Source organism: Pseudophryne corroboree, chromosome 5, assembly GCF_028390025.1.
Source record: "Pseudophryne corroboree isolate aPseCor3 chromosome 5, aPseCor3.hap2, whole genome shotgun sequence".
NCBI lineage: Eukaryota > Metazoa > Chordata > Amphibia > Anura > Myobatrachidae > Pseudophryne > Pseudophryne corroboree.
The window spans coordinates 271,527,611-271,553,289 of record NC_086448.1 but is presented as its reverse complement, the minus strand read 5'-3'; the positions used below and the strand labels follow the sequence as shown (position 1 = coordinate 271,553,289).

The window sequence follows — 25,679 nt, the reverse complement described above, 5'->3', positions numbered from 1 at the left end:
GACGCTGTCACAGTAACGCCATATTACATCTGGCATGGCGTCTCCCGCGGCCTCCGCCGCCGTCCCTGAGCTTCTGCATGCAGAGTGTCAGAGTGGCGATTACGTCAGCCGCGGCCTCCGCTGTGTCCGCGTGGTTGGATGTGCACTTGTCAGCCTGGCGTCTCCTGTCTCCAGTGGCCGGCGCCGCCATTACTGTTTTCATTACCACATGGATTACAAACCAAACTTCCCTCCAAGTGTCTGCATGGGCGCAGCCATCTTGGATTCTGTCAGCTGATCATTTCCTCCAATCTGTTGTCAGTATTGTTAAATCTGCATAATTGCCTAGCCAATCCCTTCCTTGCTGCAGGTATAAATACACTGTGCCTGAGCAAGGAAGGCGTCAGTGCTTTGGTTGTCAAACCTAGTTCCTGTTTGTCTCTCTCCTGTGATTGTCTTCCAGGTTCCAGCTCCTGTCTCAAGACTTCCACCATAGAGACCCGCACCAGCATTCCACCTGCGGTGTAGCCTGACTCTCCAATCCATTGTGGATTCATCTGTTTCCAGCTACAATATTACCTGCTTCCAGCCCAACTTCCAGCAGAGTACAGCTTCTCTTAAAGGGCCGGTGTCCTTTCTACACTTTACCACTCTCCACCGGTATTATTATTTCTCCGCTCTCAAGTTCTACATTTCATTCATATTGCATCGCTCTCAAGCCTTCATTTATTATTTAACTGGTTCCAGCCAGTATCCACTCCGTGCTAACAACAGTCTGGTTCCAGCCAGTATCCACAGCAGCCGTTTTATCTTCAGCAACCCAGCTTTTCCTGGAACACCAGCTGGTACAATCCTGGGTTATCTCCATTGCTACAGTCGGGCCTGGTAAGGACTTTCCATCTAGAAGATTATAAGAACTATCTCACACTACCAGTGCCCTGTGGCTCCTGCCACCCTGTAGTACCCAGGAACTGTGTTTATTCTTTGCTGACTTTTATGTTTTCTTTTACTGCTGCTGTGTTGCGGAGTTGTCATAATAAACATCAATGACTTTTATTCAAGTTGTCGTGGTCACGCCTTCGGGCAGTTATTATTCATGTTACTTACATGTCCAGGGGTCTGATACAACCTCCCAGGTTCCGGTACATCTCAGCCCCTACAACTGAGGCTGCCTCCCGTCAGCTCAGGCCCTCAGTTGTGACAGTAAGCACTGACCTAATGAATCCAGCCGGAGACCAGGATCAAGCGGCCAGGCCGATGCAAGAACTGGCAGCCCGACTAGAACATCAGGAGGCTGCACAGGGCCACATCATCCGCTGTCTCCTGGATTTCTCTACTCGGCTGGATGGGATTCAGACAACTCTCTGTGGATCTGGCGCGTCTGGTGCGTCAACCACAGTGACTCCAGCTATAACCCCACCCACCTTACCCATTTCTGCTCCACGTCTTCATCTTCCAACGCCAGCAAAATTTGACGGATCTCCAAGATTCTGCAGGGGATTTCTCAACCAGTGTGAGATTCAGTTTGAGCTACAACCTGGCAATTTTCCCAGTGACCGTACAAAAATTGCCTACATTATTTCTCTTCTCAGTGGCTCAGCCCTTGATTGGGCATCACCGTTATGGGAGAGGTCCGACACCCTGCTATCTTCCTACACTGCCTTCGTGTCAACATTCAGGCGCATCTTCGACGAGCCAGGCCGGGTAACCTCAGCTTCATCCGAGATTCTCCGTTTACGCCAGGGGTCACGTACTGTAGGACAATATCTGATACAGTTCCAGATCCTGGCATCCGAACTGGCATGGAACGACGAGGCCCTGTATGCTGCATTCTGGCATGGCTTATCTGAGCGTATTAAAGATGAGTTAGCTACCAGAGACTTACCCTCTAAGTTAGATGAGCTAATCTCACTCTGCACGAAAGTTGATTTACGTTTCAGAGAGAGAGCAATTGAGCGTGGAAGATCATCTGCTCCAAAATCTTCTGCTCCTCCTCCTCGCCAACTGTCACCAACTAAAGATGAGCCCATGCAAATTGGCCGTTCCCGTTTAACTCCTGCTGAGCGCCGAAGACGTCTCTCCAAGTCTCTTTGTCTTTACTGTGCAGCTCCGTCTCACACCATCAATGCCTGTCCCGAATGTCCGGGAAAACTCCAAACCCTAGCTCGCCCAGGAGAGGGCCGGCTAGGAGTAATGATCTCCTCTCCATCTCCTCATGATTGTAATCTCCCAGTGTCGCTCCAAATTGCTCAACGTTATCGGAACGTCATTGCCCTCCTTGATTCCGGAGCAGCTGGGAACTTTATTACCGAAGCCTATGTTAAACGGTGGTCCCTACCCACCGAGAGACTTCCTTCGTCCATCTCCTTAACTGCCGTGGATGGCAGCAAGATTTTTGATGCAGTTATTTCCCTAAGGACTCTACCAGTTCGTCTGAGAGTGGGAGTTCTTCATTCTGAATTTATTTCTTTTTTAGTGATTCCAAGAGCCACACATCCTGTGGTCCTGGGCCTTCCATGGCTCCGTCTTCACAATCCTACAATTGATTGGACGACTACGCAAATCCTGGCATGGGGTTCCTCCTGTGCTGAGACATGTTTGTTTAAAGTATTGCCTGTCTGTTCTTCCTCCCCCAGGTCGTCTGATGTTCCACCTCCTCCATATCAAGATTTCACGGATGTGTTCAGTAAAGCTTCTGCTGATATCCTTCCTCCTCATAGAGAATGGGACTGCCCGATTGATCTCGTTCCAGGGAAGGTTCCACCTCGAGGCCGAACTTATCCGTTGTCTCTGCCTGAGACGCATTCTATGGAGGAATACATTAAAGAGAACCTAGCAAAGGGGTTCATTCGACCTTCTTCTTCTCCAGCCGGCGCAGGCTTCTTTTTTGTAAAAAAGAAAGATGGTGGTCTGCGGCCGTGCATCGACTACAGAGGTTTGAACGACATTACCATCAAGAACCGTTATCCTTTACCCCTGATTACTGAGCTCTTTGACAGAGTTAGCGGAGCTACCATCTTTACAAAGCTGGACTTGAGAGGTGCATACAATCTCATCCGGATCCGTGAGGGTGACGAGTGGAAGACCGCCTTTAACACCCGTGACGGACATTATGAGTACCTCGTCATGCCCTTCGGATTGAGCAATGCTCCAGCTGTCTTCCAGCATTTTGTCAATGAGATCTTCAGAGACATTCTATACCGTCATGTCGTGGTCTATCTAGACGATATCCTCATTTTTGCCAACGATTTAGAGGAACATCGTTTTTGGGTTAAAGAGGTTCTGTCCCGTCTCCGTGTCAATCATCTCTATTGCAAATTAGAGAAATGCGTCTTTGAAGTCAAGTCCATTCCGTTTCTAGGGTACATTGTGTCCGGTTCCGGACTAGAGATGGATCCTGAGAAACTACAAGCAATTCAAAATTGGCCGATACCCTTAACCCTCAAAGAAGGGGTCCAGAGGTTCTTGGGGTTCGCCAACTATTACCGAAAGTTTATACGAGACTTTTCCACCATTGTGGCGCCTATTACTGCTTTCACTAAAAAGGGTGCTAACCCGTCCAAGTGGTCTGAAGAAGCCATGCAAGCATTTCATCTTTTAAAACAAAGGTTCATCTCTGCGCCTGTTCTGAAACAGCCTGACATCGACTCTCCTTTCATCTTAGAGGTGGATGCCTCCTCCGTTGGAGTAGGAGCGGTGTTATCTCAGAGGGCTAAAGATGGCCATTTACACCCTTGCAGTTTCTTCTCCCGGAAGTTCTCCCCAGCTGAGCGCAACTATGCCATTGGCGACCAGGAGTTGCTAGCCATCAAGCTCGCTCTAGAAGAGTGGAGGTATCTGTTGGAGGGAGCTTCTCATTCAATCACCATACTTACAGACCACAAGAACCTTTTATATCTGAAAGGCGCACAATGTCTCAACCCTCGTCAGGCCAGATGGGCACTTTTCTTTTCCAGGTTCGACTTTAAACTCCAGTTCTGTCCGGGCTCTCAGAATCGCAAGGCCGACGCCCTTTCCCGCTCATGGGAGCAAGAAAATGAGTCAGAGTCTTCAGACAAGCATCCTATTATAAATCCGTTGGCATTCTCCACGGTAGGGATGGACTCTACGCCCCCATCAGGGAAAAGTTTTGTGAAACCGATGCTAAGGAAGAAGCTCATGCATTGGGCCCATGCTTCCCGTTTTGCCGGACATACAGGTATCCAAAAAACCCTGGAGTTTATCTCTAGGTCCTATTGGTGGCCAACTCTGAAAAAGGACGTCTTGGAGTTTATTGCATCTTGCCCAAAGTGTGCTCAACATAAGGTATCCCGCCAGTCGCCTGCGGGGCAACTGGTTCCACTATCTGTTCCCCGTCGACCTTGGACCCATTTGTCGATGGATTTTATTACAGATTTACCCATGTGCAACAAGTTCAATACCATCTGGGTGGTAGTTGACCGGTTCACCAAGATGGCACACTTCATAACTCTCACCGGTCTTCCGTCAGCTCCCAAGTTGGCTCAAGTATTCATACAAGAGATCTTCCGACTCCACGGTCTTCCTGAAGAAATTATCTCAGATCGAGGAGTTCAATTCACAGCCAAATTCTGGCGAAGTTTATGTCAAGTCCTCCAAGTCAAGCTAAAGTTTTCCACAGCTTACCATCCTCAGACCAATGGTCAAACCGAGAGGGTGAATCAGGACTTGGAGGCCTTCCTCCGCATCTATGTGTCCTCCTCTCAAGATGACTGGGTTCAATTACTTCCCTGGGCCGAGTTCTGTCATAACAACCAGTATCATTCTTCATCTGCTTCAACACCATTCTTCACTAACTTTGGATTCCACCCTAAAGTCCCTGAGTTCCAACCGCTTCCAGCAACTTCTGTTCCCGCAGTGGATGTCACCTTGCATCAGTTTGCCAATATCTGGAAGAGCGTACGATCAGCTCTGCTCAAGGCATCGTTCAGGTACAAGAAGTTTGCGGATAAGAAGCGTCGAGCAGTTCCTGCTCTCAAGGTGGGTGATCGGGTATGGTTATCCACGAAGAATTTGAGGTTAAGAGTTCCCAGTATGAAGTTTGCACCTCGCTATATCGGTCCTTTCAAGATTGAACAAGTCATCAATCCTGTTGCTTACAGACTTCAGTTGCCTCCCTTCTTAAAAATACCCAGGACATTCCATGTTTCCCTGTTGAAACCACTGATCTTGAATCGGTTTCATTCCTCACTTCCTCCAACTCCGAAAGTCCAAACTCAACGAGGCGTTGAGTATGAAGTAGCCAAGATCCTGGACTCACGTCACCGTTACGGTCAACTACAATATCTTATTGACTGGAAGGGCTATGGCCCTGAGGAACGTTCATGGACCAATGCTTCTGATGTCCATGCTCCTGCCTTGGTCCGGAGATTCCATTCCAAGTTTCCTCAAAAGCCAAAGAAGTGTCCTGGGGCCACTCCTAAAGGGGGGGGGGGGTGCTGTCACGATCCGGGTATCTGGACGCCATTTCTTACCCATCAGATGCCTCCTAAGGCTGGCTCAGCGCTCCAGGACCGGATCCCATCTGTTATCCTAATGTTCACATTCCTGCATCCTCTCCTGTCTCTCTGAGACGCTGTCACAGTAACGCCATATTACATCTGGCATGGCGTCTCCCGCGGCCTCCGCCGCCGTCCCTGAGCTTCTGCATGCAGAGTGTCAGAGTGGCGATTACGTCAGCCGCGGCCTCCGCTGTGTCCGCGTGGTTGGATGTGCATCTGTCAGCCTGGCGTCTCCTGTCTCCAGTGGCCGGCGCCGCCATTACTGTTTTCATTACCACATGGATTACAAACCAAACTTCCCTCCAAGTGTCTGCATGGGCGCATCCATCTTGGATTCTGTCAGCTGATCATTTCCTCCAATCTGTTGTCAGTATTGTTAAATCTGCATAATTGCCTAGCCAATCCCTTCCTTGCTGCAGGTATAAATACACTGTGCCTGAGCAAGGAAGGCGTCAGTGCTTTGGTTGTCAAACCTAGTTCCTGTTTGTCTCTCTCCTGTGATTGTCTTCCAGGTTCCAGCTCCTGTCTCAAGACTTCCACCATAGAGACCCGCACCAGCATTCCACCTGCGGTGTAGCCTGACTCTCCAATCCATTGTGGATTCATCTGTTTCCAGCTACAATATTACCTGCTTCCAGCCCAACTTCCAGCAGAGTACAGCTTCTCTTAAAGGGCCGGTGTCCTTTCTACACTTTACCACTCTCCACCGGTATTATTATTTCTCCGCTCTCAAGTTCTACATTTCATTCATATTGCATCGCTCTCAAGCCTTCATTTATTATTTAACTGGTTCCAGCCAGTATCCACTCCGTGCTAACAACAGTCTGGTTCCAGCCAGTATCCACAGCAGCCGTTTTATCTTCAGCAACCCAGCTTTTCCTGGAACACCAGCTGGTACAATCCTGGGTTATCTCCATTGCTACAGTCGGGCCTGGTAAGGACTTTCCATCTAGAAGATTATAAGAACTATCTCACACTACCAGTGCCCTGTGGCTCCTGCCACCCTGTAGTACCCAGGAACTGTGTTTATTCTTTGCTGACTTTTATGTTTTCTTTTACTGCTGCTGTGTTGCGGAGTTGTCATAATAAACATCATTGACTTTTATTCAAGTTGTCGTGGTCACGCCTTCGGGCAGTTATTATTCATGTTACTTACATGTCCAGGGGTCTGATACAACCTCCCAGGTTCCGGTACATCTCAGCCCCTACAACTGAGGCTGCCTCCCGTCAGCTCAGGCCCTCAGTTGTGACACTCGGCATCCTCCTCTGTATTTATAGCCTTACACAATTTGGTATCATCTGCAAAAATTGACACCATGCTCTCTAGACCTTCTGTTAGGTCGTTAATGAAAATATTGAACAATAGCGGTCCTAATACTGAGCCTTGCGGCACACCACTTAGCACTTCAGTCCAAGTTGAAAAAGATCCATTAACCACAACGCGCTGCTCCCTATTATCTAACCAGTTTTTGACCCAAGTGCATATTGTGCTTCCTAGCCCTGATTCTTGTAGCTTGTAGATAAGTCTCATGTGTGGTACAGTATCGAACGCTTTGGCAAAGTCTAAAAAGATTACATCCACGTCTTTGCTCTGATCTAGGTTTGCGCTTACTGTTTCATAAAAGCCAAGTAAGTTTGTTTGACAGGATCTGTCCTTCATAAACCCATGTTGATTCCTTTTAATGACCTTATTGACTTCAAGGAACTTCTGAATACTATCTCTTAGAATACCTTCCAATACTTTCCCCACTATAGATGTAAGACTAACTGGTCTATAATTACCTGGTTCATCTTTACTTCCCTTTTTGAATATAGGCACTACTTCCGCTATACGCCAGTCTTTGGGAACCATACCTGGTATAACTGAATCCTTAAAGATCAAAAATAGCGGTTTTGCCAGTTCAGAGTGAAGCTCCATTAGAACCCTTGGGTGAATACCATCGGGCCCTGGTGATTTATTAATCTTTAAATCGATCACAGACTACTTCCTTGCTTAAATAAGTACCTATCAGTGGGATATTCTCATTATTGAGATTGTGTGTCAGTCCCTGAAATAGGTCCTCTCTAGTGAATACTGTTGAAAAAAACTCATTTAGTGTGTCCGCTATGTCATTATCATTTTTGCTTAAGACTCCCAACTTGTCTTTTAAAGGGCCTATACTCTCCTTCTTTAATCTCTTGCTATTAATGTATTTAAAGAATTTTTTGGGATTTGCTTTGCTTTCCTTTGCTACTAGTTTTTCAGTTTCTACTTTAGCCGCTCTTATTTCCTTTTTGCAAATTTTGTTACATTCCTTATAGTGCTGAAATGACTCTGCTTCCCCGTCAGATTTGTATTTTTTAAATGCTCGCCTTTTCTTGCCCATAAGTTCCTTAATCTTTTTGTTAAGCCACATCGGTTTATGATTTTTATTCCTTTTTTTGCTACTCATAGGAATAAATTTGAGTGTATTTTTAGCTAGCAGGAATTTTAGTACCTCCCATTTCTCCGTAGTATTTTTTCCTAAAAACAAACCTTCCCATTCAATATCCCTGAAAAATACCCTCATCTTTTCAAAATTTGCTTTGCTAAAGTTTAGAGTCCTAGTTGAGCCAGTATAGGGCTGTTTATGGAAACTGATATTGAATGTGACCATATTGTGGTCGCTGTCTCCTATGGGTTCCCCTACTATAATACCTGATACCAAATCCCCATTGTTTGTTAATACCAGGTCTAAGATTGCATTGTACCTAGTTGGTTCCTCAATTAGTTGGACTAAGTAGTTATCATTAAGTGTTTTTAAAAACATTTCCCCTAGCAGTATCACATGAATCGTTTTTCCAGTTTATCTCTGGATAGTTAAAATCTCCCATCACTACTATGTCTCCTACTCCTGCTGCTCTTTCAATTTGCTTTAGTAACAATTCTTCATCAGATGCGTTGATACCAGGCGGCCTATAGCATACACCCAATACTAACTTTTTTATTCCTTTTTCCCCGCATGCAATTTCTACCCATAATGTCTCGACAGTGTCTACAGTCCCCTCCGGAATATCTTCCCGTATATCAGGTTTTAAAAACGGCTTTACGTAAAGACACACCCCTCCACCCTTTTTATTTAGTCTGTCTCTCCTAAACAGTGTATAGCCCTCCAGATTGACTGTCCAATCATGAGATTCATCCCACCAAGTTTCAGTAATGCCTATAATATCATACTGTTTGCTTGCTGCAAGTATTTCTAGTTCACCCTTTTTACCAGTAATGCTTCTGGCGTTTACATACATACAATTAAGATAAGTATTTTCCCTTGCGTTAGGGACATCTTTCACCTTATGTAGCAATAATGACCTGTAATCGTCATTGGTTAGTGCTTTGGTAAAATCCTTTTTAGTACCCATGTTAGTAACCTTACCGCCTGCTCTTACCCTCCCCCCAACTTCTCCCCCATTTCGTTTACTACCGCCATCCCCACTATTCTCACGGCATGACCCGTAGTTTCTAGCTAAACCCTCCCCCCAGGCTCCTAGTTTAAAATCTCCTCCAACCTTCTAACCATCCTTCCCCCCAGCACCGCTGCCCCTTCCTCATTCAGGTGCAATCCGTCACGACAAAAGAGATGGCGCCTGACTGAGAAGTCCGCCCAGTGTTCCAGGAACACAAACCCCTCTTTCCTGCATTAATCCCTAAGCCACACATTTACCTCCCTAATCTCCCTCTGCCTCCCTGGACTAGTGCGTGGCACGGGTAATAATTCCGAGAATATTACCTTAGATGTCCTTGCCTTCAGTTTCTTTCCTAAGTCCCTATAGTCTTTCTTAAGGACATCCCACCTTCCGCTAACTTTGTCATTGGTGCCAACGTGCACCAAGACCGCCGGGTCTTTCCCAGCCCCTCCGAACAATCTATCTACCCGGTCCGCGATGTGCCATACCCGAGCACCCGGGAGACAACAGACTGTACGGCGATCACGGTCCCGGTAGCAGATTGCCCTATCTGCCTTCCTGATGATAGAATCCCCTACCACCACCATCTGACTAGGTACCTCTCTATCTTTTATCCCAACCGCGCCAGAGGGACCGCTCCTCTGGATGCTAGAGGGAGCAGTCTCCTCCGGCACCGTCATTTCTTCACTATCATCCTCCGATTCCTCGTCCAATCGGGCAAATTTGTTCGGGTTTGATAGTTCGGAGATGTTGAGCCTCCCCCTCTTTTCTTCCTTCTAACTGTGACCCAACTGGCTACCTGATCATCATCCTCTTCTACCAGTGACCCCTCCCGCAACTCCTCCTGGAATCTGATTGGTTGCTATGGGCAACATCCCATCTTAAACAGAACTCCCATCTTAGTAAATTTACCCCAAATGAGACCACAGCAACACAAGGACATAGCAAATAGACAACAACACTCTGTGACTGTTGCGCATGACACAGAACATCCACCTACAGACATATTTGTTCCATTCTAGCGTGGCATTATAATAGATGGTTAACAAATATGTTTTTTCATACAGGTTGAGTATCCCTTATCCAAAATGCTTGGGACCAGAGGAATTTTGGATATCGGATTTTTCCGTATTTCTGAATAATTGCATACTATAATGAGATATCATGGTGATGGGACCTAAATCTAAGCACAGAATGCATTTATGTTACATATACACCTTATACACACAGCCTGAAGGTCATTTTAGCCAATATTTTTTATAACTTTGTGCATTAAACAAAGTGTGTGTACAGTCACACAATTCATTTATGTTTCATATACACCTTATATACACAGCCTGAAGGTCATTTAATACAATATTTTCAATAACTTTGAGTATTAAACAAAGTTTGTGTACATTGAGCCATCAAAAAACAAAGGTTTCACTATCTCAGTCTCACTCAAAAAAGTCCGTATTTCGGAATATTCCGTATTTCGGAATATTTGGATATGGGATACTCAACCTGTATATGTTCTGTACCACGTCTTAAAAGCACATTGGTTGTGTATATGTAAATGGTTGGTAATATCCAAATGTCTCTTCTAATTATTATGTGCAAAAATAATTTAGTTAAGCAAAAAGTATTGTGAGACAGTGACACATGATTGAGTGTTAACTGTTAAATTGGAAATTAAATATCTAAATTCCAATAAGTTACTTCTCATGTATTATAAGGTATAAGATGTATTAACCTTGAGAAGGCATAAGGAAGTGATAAAGCAGTGATAAGTGCAAGGTGATAACGCACCAGCCAATCACCTCCAATATGTAAATTAACCGGAGCTGATTGGCTGGTGTGTTTATCACCTTGCACTTATCACTGCTTTATCACTTCCTTATGCCTTCTCCAGGTTAATACATCTGCCCCCTTAGACCCTAATGTATTAGGTATTACAGACCCTATACTATATAGGGATGCGGTCAAGATCCCACCGGACAGAATCCCGGCGGTTGGAATACTGACACCGGAATCCTGACCGGCACAATCCCGACATATTCTCCCTCTGTGGGTGTCCACGACACCCATAGAGGCAGAATAAATTAGTGTGCCGAGCGTAGCGAGGCACCGTGCCCACAGCGCACCGTCGCCACCCCTGTCGGGATTGTGCTGGTCGGGATTCCGTTGTCAGTATCCTGACCACCGGGATCCCGTCCAGCAGGATTTCGTACTGATCCCACTATATACAGTATACTGGGATAATAGAAGTCACATATAAGTTTAGTGCCTTGAATAACTATCTTCATATTTTTGTTTGTCATTATATTTGACAGTAAGATTTCAGTTTTCCTGCACTGCCAATACTCCCATTCCTTTTCTTTAATAACTAATACTTTGTTTTATCAGGTCAACAAGTACATTAAAACAATGCAGAAATTGTTAATTGCCAAATGGACCATGTTTCTGGAGTCAGATTCAGCGGCTTAAAATTGATAACATTTACAATTTACAGTATATTGGAAGTAAACAATTCGAAGTGAGACACATTGTTATCACTATGGGATGCACAACAACAAGGGGCTACTGTAGCAATGAAAAGAATAGGGAGGAGGAATGCAGGCGACAGAACTGTAAGAAACGTAATATATTTATTACAGTTGATGATTGAGTTCGCAGGTCACCAGTTATTCTAGTAAGCAGATTTTGGAGAAGAATGGCTATAGAGGAACGTGCTCGAAATATGTCTTTTATAAAAGGAATTTGATTTTTCAATGGCAGCAATATGCCAGTCGTCACTTTCAGTTCATACGTTGTGGGATTTTGAACTGGTTCTTCCGATTCCTGGCTCGGACACAGTTTACAGTACAGCATATGCAAGGTCAATTTTTTTTAATATGGATGATTTGGTGTGGACAGCATGAAAGGAAAATCCATGGGCTCTTTGTAATCTGAGCTTCCATCATAGTGTAGACAAGTTTATGAATTTTTACCTCTATAGTAATTAATAGACAGCACCATCAAATATGAGTCAGAATGGTAGATGTATTATTATTGCTCATTGTGCCATTATGTGATAGGACCCGCTTCACCCATTTAGCGCGACAAAGCAAGTTCCTGTAATGGCAAAATGTATGAAAGGCTACTTTGCCAAAGAGGGATAATGTTAAAGTATCTGTCTAGCAATGTATACTCTCCCTCTACGGCTGCTCAGACCGGCGCTGCATAGATTGTGCACATGTGCCAGTAACTAGACCCCCAGCAGCACTATGTTGGCATTTCTAGTTGGTCCTTGATTATTTCTCATACCAGTGGCGGGCTGGGCCGAGGGGCAGGATGGAATTACCCCCATAGCCAGTTCAATTTTGCAGCGTGAGGGCCGCCAGTGCATTCTGCATACATATATTGACAGCCAGGGAGGTTTCTCTGTCTGCCTCCCGGCTTAAAAGCACTGTGCTGTGTCCAACCTTTAGTACACTTTGAGCAGGGCTGTATGGAGGTAGGTGTGGCCAGTGCTGTCGCCCGGGGAGTTTGACCCTGGGGTCGGCACGGCCACTGCCTCAGCCCGCCATACCCAGGAAGGGTCAGCCATAGTTAGCAAACTGACATATATAATGGTAGATGCTCAATTAGCTTAGTGATATCATTCAGGTGCTCGAAAGGGAGGGGTATTTCTGAGCACGAAAAAAAAGGCATTTGGCTTCCCCCAGCACCCTGAATGATAACAGTAACCAGATATAAAGCCCACATAATAATAGAATTCAGAGATCTTCGTTACACATATTTGCGAAAATGTGTGGTTAAGCTCCAAAACCACATCAAGGCCTCTCTGTATATTTGGGGTCCCTAGCGCTATATCTAGGTGCAGAGTGTGGCACCCCAAAACACCAGCATAAGCCAGAAAGCCCAGCGTAGCATACCAGTGAAAAAACTATAGTGTTAATAAATTAGTATTTAGGAAGCCGAAGCTATAGAGAGGGTGATACAAAAATTAAATGTAATTAAAAAAGTGAAAAGTGTTAATAGAATGTAAAGGTATGCCACACTAAAGCCATCCAGCTCAGCTAGTCCAGAGGTACCACACCTCACACCTCCATTGCCCCAATCTGGGTCTAAGATTAACCAGCAAGGAGCCACATGATAATGGCTCCTTACTACAATATGTCTAAGCTAAGAGCTACCTACCTTGGAGCAACCCCATAATGCTCCATGTGACATGTCAGGGCCTGCACCTCCTCCTAATGCAGGAACCTCTCTGCCTCTCACAACAGACATATATAATGGTAGATGCTCAATTAGCTTAGTGATATCATTCAGGTGCTCGAAAGGGAGGGGGTATTTCTAAGCAAGAAAAAAAGGCATTTGTTTCCCCCAGCACCCTGAATGATAACCGTAACCAGATATAAATCCCACATAGTAATAGAATTCAGAGATCTTCGTTACACCTATTTACGCAAATGTGTGGTTAGCAAACTGGTTGGAGCCAGTTGCAATAGAGAATATGCCAGCACCGCAGCATCTAATCTCCGTCTCACCGCCGTCCCTGCACCCTTACTTTCTGTCTGTAATCAATGACTCCCCTCCTGCTGCCTGCCCACTGCTCCTCTGCCTCTAATCCTTGGCTCCCCGACTTGTCCAGTCGTCCACAGCGGCCCAACCCTCTCCTCCTTTTTCTGTCACCAGTTCCTAACAATTTCCAGTCACCTGCATCTGCCTGCTATACCTGTCCCCGGATCCACTCCACCTTTAATCATTGGTTCCCTTCTGCCTCTAATCACCAGCTCCCCGGCTCCTCCAGACTCCAGTCCCTGGACTCTGCATACCAGAAGGCTAGAAGCTATTAGGACCTGCAGCAACCCCCAGAAAACTCACAACCTCACACACAATAAAAGGAGAAGTGTGCACAGCTTCAAGTGGCTAATTTTGTAATATTTTTATTGAAAGGTAATAGGAAAAAAACTTTTTGGTATATTTTTAAAATGTATATATTGGCTTGTATTTTGTAAATTAGAATACTACTGCATTGTTTTGATTTCAGATACCATATCTACTTATGTCTCTATGGTCTACATTTAACAACAGTACTTCTTAGCAGCGGCATATTTCATTTAGTATCACAGCGATGCTTAATATTACTTACCCCTCTGGCAAATTCCAGCGATGTCTTCCTCTGCACTGTCTTCCCATGGCCATATCTAGAGTAGTGCTCACCGCGCATTTTTGCAGCAGTCACCCCTTCTGCATATAGCCCTATTGGCCAGCTCTGCATGCTGTGCTGATGATAGCTGCAGCACTATCTACTGTCAATATGACAGCCAGCAGTGCTGGTTATGGAGATTTGCATTTCCCGTGTAGTCCACTGTCCTGCAGTGCGTGACAGGGACTTCCGGGTTTAGGGGTCGGTCGGAGAGTGCCAAATGTAGAGCACTGCTGGTGAATCTGATGTCAGGTAACAAACACACACCGCACATACACCACACACAACACATGAACTACAGCCCCCCCCCCCCCTTGCATTATGTGTATAAGAGACTCTACCAGGTGTAATGTGTATAATGGGCTCTACCATGGCATAATATGTATAAGGGGTTTTACCTGGTATAATGTGTGTAAGGGGCTATACCTGAAGTAATGTGTGTAAGGGACTCTACCATGGCATAATGTGTGTAAGGGGCTCTACCTGGCGTAATGTGTATAATGGACTCTACCTGGCGTAATGTGTGTAAGGGGCTCTACCTTGCATAATGCGTGTAAGGGGCACTACCTGGCGTAATGCATGTAAGAGGCTCTACCTTGCATAATGTGTGTAAAAGGCTCTACCGTGGTGTAACGTGTATAAGGGTCTCTACCTGACATAATGTGTGTCATGGGCTCTACCGTGGTGTAACGTGTATAACGGACACAACTGTGTGTTGTAAAGTGAATAACAGACACTACTGTCTGGCGTAATATGACTAATGGAGACTATTGTGTGGCGTATTGTAACTAATGGACACTACTGTGTGGTGTAATGTGACTACTGGACACTATTGTGTGATGTAATGTGACTAATGGACACTATTGTGTGGTGTAATGTGACTAATAGACACTACTGTGCGGTGTAATGTGACTAATGGACACTACTGTGCTGTGTAATGTGACTAATAGACACTACTGTGCGGTGTAATGTGACTAATGGACACTACTGTGTGATGTAATGTGACTAAAGACACTACTGTGCGGCGTAATGTGAATTGGTACTATTCTGTGGCCATGCCCCTTTCCCATAAATACACACCCCTGTATTTTGGGCATGTGCCTTCAGCGCGCACTGTCCTTGTTTTAAATATGAGGGTGAGGAGGCACCAATTCTCTTTCTAACACAGTGCACCAAAATGTCTAGAACCTGCTCTGTGTCCTCTGCACTGTTGCTGCCAGCATCGGGCTCCTGTGTAATGCACAAGTATGACAGCCATCTGCACATGCACATTGCACTTTCACACGACAGTGACTCAGCAAAGCATGAAGCCAGAAAGGCTTTTGCTAGGTCCCCATTGCCATGCATCCCCTAGCAGCCAGGTAAAACTGGATTTCAAGCAGCTTAAGCACATTGGAAGCGTATTCTGCTAATTGCTATCAGGATTGTCAGTCCTAGGGGGAGAATACACCACTTCTTGGAACTAACAGTGCTGCTTGTCTTTAGCAGAAGAAAGGACTTTTCACTGTGAAGCCAGTGCAAGAACTGGGGGCTATCAGGGAGAGGCGTATTTATCCACATTAGATAAACCAAACCCACATTGCAATGTGCTAGTAAAAAAAACTGGGGCCACTTGCCTGTATATGCCCCCCAGGCTGAAAGTTGCCAGACAGCTCCTGTATGTTACCCACTATAAGTCCTACTACCAAATGAATTCCCCCAACCAATCACTGTCTCCAGTTCTTCCCCATGTTCATCCTCACCGTAATATCCCACTTGGGGTCTGATTCAAGTTTGTAAGTAAAGCAAAAAAGCAGACAACTGGGCAAACCCATGTTGCACTGCAGGTGGAACCGATGTAACATACGCCCCAGCTGCAGTGCAATATAGTTTTTCCCAGTTTTATGCTTTTTTGCATTGCTTACAACCCTGAATCAGGCCCTTGGTGCAGAAACAAGTTACACGCAGTGTCAGTGAGCAAAGCACAGAAATGCTGACTGCACTTGAAGGAGAGAGAGTAATAAAACCAATTACAATAAAAACAATTTAGCAAAAACGTGAGACATGAGTACATTATTGGCACAGAAATCCTGTACTGTTCTGGTTAATTAGGGACAGCTGACAGGATCGTAAAACATGGAATATCTAATAAAATGCTATTGGTAATAAATATATTGCTCCTGGGATTCTATAAAGGCAACTAATTTCTACAGGCTTTATCCAATAATACAGAAAATTCTACATCAGCAACTATGCATGCATGGAGCTCATCCCTGGAAGAGTGGATTCCTCCATGAGCATGGCTGCACGTACACATGTGGTGGCACCTAAATGTGATGAAAGAGGAGTGCGCTGCTTCGTAAACTCCATGGGCGAAATCAAATTGTTTGTGACACCTGCAGCCAGTAGATGGCGCCCAACAGAGCTATTCAATTGTTTCTCTTGTTCGGGCGCAATCAGCTGCCAACGCCAGCATTCCGCTCATGCCCTCTGGGGTTGGCAAATTGAAATGAGAGAAAAATGACCCGTTTGAGCAAAATGGGACTTTTGCATTGTGCCCATTACTTTGGTCGGGTTTATCTGTTTTACGCAGCTAAACTCGATCTCCCTGGACGCCATCTTTTCACTGTGTAAGAGTGCCAGACGTGTACACAGCTGTGTACCACTTGCTCCAGGAGAGACCTGTGATTTAGGTGCTCCAGACGGGTGTGGTTCATCAAATCGACAGTGTCTAGGTCGACAATGTTTAGGTCGACCACTATAGTTCGACAGTCACTAGGTCGACATGGATGGAAGGTTGACAAGGTTTCTAGGTCGACATGTGCTAGGTCGACAGGTCTAAAGGTCGACATGAGGATTTTTTTTTTGTGTGTCGTTTTCTTCGTAGAGTGACCGGGATCCCAAATTAGTGCACCGCGTCCCCTCGCATGGCTCGCTTCGCTCGCCATGCTTCGGGCATGTTGCCTTCGCTCCGCTACCGTTTCGCTCGCACACTTTACCGTTCCAATCGTAGTCCACGTGGATCGTTAAGTATGAAAAAATTCAAAAAAAGATTTTTTTTTTTAAAAACTCATGTCGACCTTTAGACCTGTCGACCTAGCACATGTCGACCTAGAAACCCTGTCGACCTTCCATCCATGTCGACCTAGTGACTGTCGACCTATAGTGGTCGACCTAAACATTGTCGACCTAGACACTGTCGATCTTCAGACCGGATCCCGCTCCAGACACTGTCCCATCATATGGCATATACTCACTGGCTGGTGAGCTGTATGACACTATGCTCCATTCAAGCTCTGCTCCATCCTGACCTGTTTGTATGACAGTAAGTACGTCTGTACCTCACCTGTCTTTCAAAAAACCACTTCACTGGTTAAGCAACCAAACTGTTCGTAGTTTTAAGTCATCTGCTGCCACTCTGTCACATCAACCAACCTGTACACACATATTTCCAACAGACTAAGGGCCCAATTCAGAGTTGATCGCAGCAGCAAATTTGTTGGGCAAAACCATGTGCACTGCAGGTGGGGAAGGGGGGGGGGGGGGTGGCAGATATAACATGTGCAGAGAGAGTTAGATTTGGGTGGGTGAAATCTAAGTTGCAGTGTAAAAATAAATCAGCCAGTATTTACCCTGCACAGAAACAAAATAACCCACCCAAATCTAACTCTATCTGCAAATGTTATATCTGCCACACCTGCAGGGCACATGATTTTGCCCAATTGCTAACAAACTTGCTGCTGCGATCAACTCTGAATTACCCTCTAAATGCCCCTTCAGGTACTGAAGCATACAGTACAGTAAAAGTCTTTCAGGTGAGGGGAAGGGTAGACATTGTGCACTGGATAACATTTTGCTTGTTACCAAGAGTCCATACTCTTATGCTCTAGGTACATACCTGAGCTAATGATGCCAAGAGGCGTTTTTCTGATTCATCTCTCCCATAGCACTGAAAGCTGTGAGTGTAGACGTTGTACTTATAGCCATATAGTGTCACTTCCACTGTGCTGTTGGGGTTCTGATCTGACTTCTCTGGTATAAAAGATATCTGTGTAGAGGCGCCACCCAAATCCAAAGCTCCAGTGGTCTCTGCTCCATCAGGATGTACCCACATGCTCCAAATGTTTTTCTGAAGGAAGAAAATAAAATGATTGCATATAAATGAATGCTCTTAATGTTACTATTTATTATTTGTATCAAACTATTTTGTATATCAGTCGGAGCCACTATTTATTAATGTCTGCATTTTTGCTATATTAATTAACATCTGTTATTGCTGCATTCACAGCGACAACATGTTTTATAACGTGGCTATTTATCATTAAAGTCATGGCGGGACAGTGCATCCAATTAAAACCTCCTTCACCACATGTTTATCACATCGTGGAATGAGGCATAACTCCAGCCGGGTACGGATCTGAATACGCAAAAATGTAGCCTTATAGGTTGTTATTATTATTACTACCAGTTATTTATATAGCGCACACATATTCCGCAGCGCTTTACAGAGAATAATTGTCCATTCACATCAGTCCCTGCCCCAGTTGAGCTTACACTTTATATTCCCTATCACATGTACACACAGACATTCACGCTAGGGTTCATTTTGTCAGGAGCCAATTAACCTACCAGTATATTTTTGGATTGTGGGAGGAAACCGGAGTACCCGGAGGAAACCCATGCAAGTACGGGGAGAATATACAAACTCCACACAGTTAGGGCCATGGTGGGAATCGAACCCATGACCTCAGTGCTGTGAGGCAGTAATGCTAACCATTACACCATCCGTACTGCCCAGGTTATAAACAGTAATGTTAGCTAACGGAGCCAAGCCCTGAAAAGCTAAGCTTTCAGGTATGGTAAATAGCTCCAGACTACAAACCTCAGTGAGAATAAAGCACAATTTAATGGGATGATGACAAATCCTCTAAAGTGCAAGTTAGCAAATACAATCTCTACTCAATCAAGTTCTCAATCAGATATTAGTGGAGGGAACTCAACACGTACCTCAGGCGTTCAGCATCGGCAAGTCTTTCCCTGTTTGCAATTGGTGCATTGAAGCAGTGAGCTGCACCTTCTCAGTAATTTGGATCATAAACTTGTAGAGACATTTATGAAAAATGGTGAAAAGAAAAAAACTTGTCTAAAAACTAAGCTAGAAAAATATTAATAGGATTTATTTTGGCCTGCAGATCTGAAAACTATTTTTGTTAGAAGTGTGATCTGTGCCTTCAGGAATGTTTTAAAGTATAATTAAATGCATATGAATAGATATAAACTACATGGCTAATCTAGCAAGATTATGGCATTATGTATCTCTTACTCCCACACCTGCTATACTGTTCATGAAAAACCTATACAGTAATTACAATGTCACGCTGAAATCTGAAGTCATCTGTATTATTGGATAGTAAAAAGTGGGTTCACAAAAGACAGTAAGAACTCTGTGTAGCCAAAACATAAACCAGAATAAAGTAGGTATTTTTTATTTGTGCTGAATTTTGCCGATATCATATAAAATGCATGTTTGCCACTGCAAAGTATGATTATTGCTAAATGCATCATTACAACTACACATATGTGGTAACGTTAAGGGGTATATTTACTAAGGTGCGGGTTAATAGAAGTAGAGATGTTGCCCATAGCAACCAATCAGTTTCTACTTATGATTCATCTAGCAACCCTTTAGAAGATAATAGATGGAATCTGATTGGTTGCTATAGGCAACATCTCCACTTTTTTAAACTGTGCTTAAATGGCTCACTTGTCTGTCTGCATTGAATCCCATGAATCCATGCACTGCTGATTTTCCTGGTCCATAGAGAATTAGCAGGATGAGATTACATGAATACTGATTCTTGTATCACAATAACTGCCTGCACTGTAGGAGACAAGTGATAAGAAACCCTCAGCCAGATTGCATTTTGGGCCCAAACTGAGTCGCATGCAAAAGCCAACGCAGCAGCATCTACTGGCGGTCCCCCGTCAATGAGTTTATACAAATGCTCAGCGGCGGATTGGGCCACCGGGATGCCATACCAGATCCTGGTTGGCCGGTCCCGTTGTCCCCTCACCGGCCGCCCGTGACCCCACCTCCAGGCCGCTGCTGCGATCGGCAGCGTTAACTGAGAGCTTTTGCTTGCGCAGAAGCTCAATAAAGACGAAAGAAACATGGCCACCGGGGAGGCTGCTGCGCATGCGCAGCCGCAGCAGATCCACCATAAGATTTCACATAGCCAGGGCCATCAGTCACCACTGACGGCTCCGCTTCCTCTCACAACCGAGCATGCTGTGCTGCCTGCTGCAGCTATTTAACAATAAGACCCTGCGCCCATCAAATGCTGTGTCACATTAGGTGTGTGGCATGACTGTGAGTACCATCATGTATATGGACTATATGGTTTTTTATATATATATATATATATATATATATATATATAAATATCAGCATGCAGTCTGGCACTCACCTATCCCGCCTACAGTGGCAAAAGCTGGATTTCTAGAGGGGGGTTTCCAAATGCAATCTCCATATATTCCACTCTATGGAACAGTATAGATGATCTATAGCAGTGGTCCTCAACCTCGGTCCTCAAGTAACCCCTACAGTTCATGTTTTCCAGGTCTCCTCACAGGACTGCAAGTGAAATTATTTGCTCCACCCGTGGGTCTTTTAAAATGTGTCAGTGAGTAATAAATACACCTGTTCAAATGCTAGGTGACCTGGAAAACATGAACTGTTGGGTGTATTTGAGGACCGAGGTTGAGAACCACTGATCTATAGTATACTCTGTAAGAAACATATGTAATTATATAAATAATATAAGGTGGTCTGGAAAAGGTTAAACATACTATAATAAAGGCACAAACATTATGGAACTAGTACCTCACTTTCTAAGCACACATTCTCCCACCTCATGGTAAGGCTCCCGTCTCTTCTTTCTGGTAGCTACTCTTTGGTCCAGTGCACTTAATGAGGGCTCAGAACCACACACACAGCAAACTTTGTAGAAAAAGCTGCTACTGGGTATGTGCATCAGCCCTGCATGATACGGCGGCAGCTCTAGTAATCATATTCTATACCATTGCTATTGTTGTCATAGTTTGCCACTTGCCAAGGGGAGGGGGTTTCTGGGCAACCAGAACCCCCCCCCCTGCGTGTGCCTATGCGCCAGGGTAACGGCTCCGGTGCCCTTCTTAAGGGGTGTGCCTCCCCAATATAGCCCAGATGTGAAGGCGGCACTCGGAGACTTCCACACTCACGTTTGAAATTAAGCAAACGTGTATTTTTTCTTGAACATTTCGGGGGCTGGACCACCTTCAACAGGAAACAACATATGGTTGTTTCCTGATGAATGGGGATTCGGCCTCCAAAATGTTGAAGAATAAAAATACATGTTTGTTTAATTTAAACGTGAGTAAGGAAGTTTACGAGTGCTGCCTTTACATCTGGGCTATATATATATGTATATATATATATATATATATATATATATATATATATATATATATTAGGTAATTTGTTAGTGGCGGCACTCACTGGACTTATACATACAAATAAAGATACTGCACTACCACCAGTAGAGTAATAACGTTTCGAAGTTTAATCCTTCATCAGAGTACGTTAGTACTGTGCTAGTGGTAGTGCAGTGTCTTTATTTGTATATCGCCTCTAACAAATTGCCTGTCTAACTTATTTAGGATGGCACTGGGGTCATTGTAACGTCTGTCAGGAGTACTGGGATTTGCTGCAGTTATATATATATGTATAAGTGAATAACGAGCTCTACCTGGTGCAATGTGTATAACGTGCTCTACCTGGTGCAATGTGTATAACGTGCTCTACCTGGTGCAATGTGTATAACGTGCTCTGCCTGGTGCAATATATATATATATATATATATATATAATGTGCTTTACCTAGTGCAATGTGTATAATGTGCTTTATCTAGTGCAATGTGTATAATGTGCTCTACCTGGTGCAATGTGTATAACGTGCTCTACCTGGTGCAATGTGTATAACGTGCTCTGCTTGGTGCAATATATATATATATATATAATGTGCTTCACCTGGTGCAATGTGTATAATGTGTTTTACCTGGTGCAATGTGTATAATGTGCTTTACTTTGTCCAATGTGAATAATGTGCTCTGCCTGGTGAAAAGTGTAGAATGTGCTCTATCGGGCACACTATGTATAACATGCTCTACCTGGTGCAGTGTGTATAGGAGGTTCTACCTGGTGCAATGTGTATAAGCAGCACTACTGTGTGGTGTAATGTGAATTGGCACTTCTTCTCTTGTGCTCATTTGTGCAGCTTAATGTGCAAGGACTGAGATGCATAATTTCAGTACCCGTGCATGCTGTAATAATGATTGGTGCTTCCTTATCGACACCATCGGTCACAGCAATAACACTTGTAACCAGCACCATGGCAGGTGCAGCTTCTCCATCTGACCGTGGCTGTGCTTCTGTGAACATAGACGCTTGCATTACCAAGCCCACAACACTCCCATAATACGCCCACTAAACATGCACTACTATTTGCATGCACTACTAGCAACCTCCCAGGAATGCCCATCACTTTTACGTCACCTTTCTGATACCGGCTCTCCCGAGTGAAACAGCCACTTTATACACTTAGTATAATGCACGGGCCGTAGGGCTTTTCAAAACTTTTCGCACATGCGTAGTTGCCAATAATAATCGCTCAACTATGTGATCATCAACACTGCGAACAGATTGCATGTGACTCAGAATCAAGCCCTTAGCGAGGTGCTGCAGAGCTCATCCCAGTAGTAGGACATGACTGCTTCCCGTTGCTGACCAGTGCAGCTGCTGCAATGGTATAAATGTTGTGATTCGGGCTTTCTGCTTGTTATGCACACCAGTGCCTGCAGGAATGTACTGGTGTCTGAACGGAGAGGGATGCAAAACAAATGAACTCACAGACAGACTGGGGAATATGACATTACGTACACAGAAGGTGATAGGGTAACAAAATAAACACAAAGTGAACAGAGAAGCCCAGAGGCTAAGAAACTGGGTGTCTCCCTAGTATTAGGAGTGCTCAGATGGAAAGAAGCAAGATGTTGTGTTTTAATACGTAGAGAACCCGAAATGCTGTTGCTAAGGGCAACAGCAAAACCCTAAAGGGTTACCAACGGGTGTGGCAGTAAACTCCTTGGTCAGAGATGGAATAATAGACACAAGGAGAGTCTCCACAATCCTAGTCCTCACTTGCAGTGCACTGGTTCAGCTTACTGCCACTAAACTGACACCAGAACACCTTGCACAGTGAGAAAGGATTTTGGCAGGCAAGTCTGAGAATACAGCCGCAAACTTGCTAAGTTCACAGAGTAGCAAAAGAACCCCAGCAAGTTAAACGACTGACTCCAGTCTTACTGCTAGGTCTGGATTGGCAGAGTGTAGTACCAAATCCCAAGGCCTATTTGCAGTAAGCAACAAACAAATACAAAGCTACACAGTACTGGCTAACTTTCAGGAACTGACTAACCAACAAAGATTCAGCAGCATCTGCTTAACCTGAGAAGAGGCCTTATATAGCAGGTGCTGTCCACGCCCCACTCAGACCTCACAGACTGTGAGCACAAAAACCAGCACCGGATCCCCTGCCGTGCACAAAGCCTGTAACCACTGCACAGCAAAAGACCCGAACCGGAGTATCAGCTGCGCTCAGGCCACTCCGCTAGCACTTGTCTCCCGGTTGCCATGACGACGTGGCAGCACAGGGCAGGAGACCCTAACAGTACCCCCCCTCTGACGAGGGGTCAAAGAACCCCTACCACCGGGTTTATCGGGGAACTGCGAGAAGAAAGAGCGTATCAGTCTGGGGGCATGAAGATCACAACTGCGCACCCACGACCGCTCCTCCGGGCCATACCCCTTCCAGTGCACCAAAAATGACAGCCGACCCCGAACCATCTTGGAGTCAAGAATCCTTTCAACAACAAACTCCCTCTGGCCACGTATCAGAAGAGGAGAAGGTCTTCCACTGGAAGAAGGATTACTAATCGCCCGTTTTAAAAGGGAACAATGAAATGTTTTATTGATACCCAAAGAACGGGGCAGATCTAACTGAAATGCCACCGGATTGATAACCCTAGCGATCTTATAAGGGCCGATGAACCGGGGGCCTAACTTATGAGATGGCTGTCTCAACTTCAAATTCTTGGTAGACAACCAGACGAAGTCTCCTAATTTGAAGCTGCAGGGTCTTTTCCGCTTATCAAAAACCCTTTTGGTCACTAATGACACAGACACAAGGGCTTTCTTCACTTTCCTCCAAATACCCCTAAGGACCGAAACCACAGAGGAACCACCAGGCGTGGAGTCCAGGGGGTCAAAAGAATTGGCCTTAGGATGATGCTCATACACACAAAGGAAGGGAGAGATCCCTGTAGCAGAGTGAGCCGCGTTGTTATAGGCAAACTCCGCCATGGACAGATGAGCAACCCAGTCAGTCTGACACTTGGAGACATAACACCTGAGGAACTGCTCCAAGGACTGGTTCACCCTTTCAGTCTGCCCATTAGACTGCGGATGGTAGCCTGACGACAAGCTGACAGAAATCTGGAGATCGGAACAAAATGCCCTCCAGAATTTGGCCACAAACTGGGATCCGCGGTCAGAGACCACATCAAGTGGCAACCCGTGGAGGCGCACAACATGCAGCATAAATAATTCAGACAGGCATCTGGCCGATGGCAGCCCAACCAGTGGAACGAAGTGCGCCATCTTCGAAAACCTGTCAACGACAACCCAGATGGCTGTCATCCCCGAGGATTTGGGCAAGTCCACCACAAAATCCATTGAAATGTGGGTCCATGGCTTAGATGGAATAGAGAGTGTATGTAATGGGCCAACAGGAACCCCTCTAGGAGTCTTATTTCGGGCACAGATGTCACATGCCCGAACCCACTGATCCACATCCTTAGCCACCGATGGCCACCACACCGCCCTAAATAGCAACTCCCGAGTTCTGGCAATACCCGGGTGACCTGCCGACTTCTTGGCATGGAATTCCAGGAACACTCGCTGTCTTAACCTAGGAGGCACAAACCGGAAGGTCTGGAGGAGCCTGCTCCTGTGCTCTAAGGACTAATGACAAGAGGTCCTGGGTAATGCCCACTTTAATACATGATGGGGACACAATGGGCAATGGCTCCTCGGTGGTCTCCTGGATTGGAGCAAAACTCAGCGAGAGCGCATCAGCCTTGATGTTTTTTGACCCAGGGCGATATGTTATCAAAAAATTAAAGCGAGCAAAAAACAAAGCCCATCGTGCCTGCCTGGCATTGAGACGCTTCGCTGACTCTAAATATGCCAAATTCTTATGGTCGGTGAGAATTGAGACCACAAACTTAGCCCTCTCAAGCCAGTGTCTCCACTCCTCGAGTGCATCCTTAATAGCCAACAATTCCCGGTTACCCACGTCATAATTCATCTCGGCAGGCGAAAATTTACGGGAAAAGTAAGCACAGGGATGAAGGCGATTATCAGACACTCCCATCTGAGAGAGCACTGCCCCAATACCCATCTCAGAGGCATCCACCTCCACCACAAAAGGACGCTCTGGATCTGGGTGT

At 45.2% G+C, this 25,679-nt stretch overlaps 1 protein-coding gene across 2 annotated transcripts in view; it reads right to left on the bottom strand.

Moving 5' to 3' along the window:
• ENTPD3 (ectonucleoside triphosphate diphosphohydrolase 3) overlaps window positions 1-25,679 on the bottom strand; it is a 160,436-nt gene that overhangs the window by 44,020 nt on the left and 90,737 nt on the right. For both annotated transcript variants that reach the window (XM_063922331.1, XM_063922330.1), the window contains exon 6: window positions 17,972-18,202. In XM_063922331.1, the coding sequence (XP_063778401.1) occupies window positions 17,972-18,202 (231 nt within the window). The remainder of the gene's footprint in view (window positions 1-17,971; window positions 18,203-25,679) is intronic.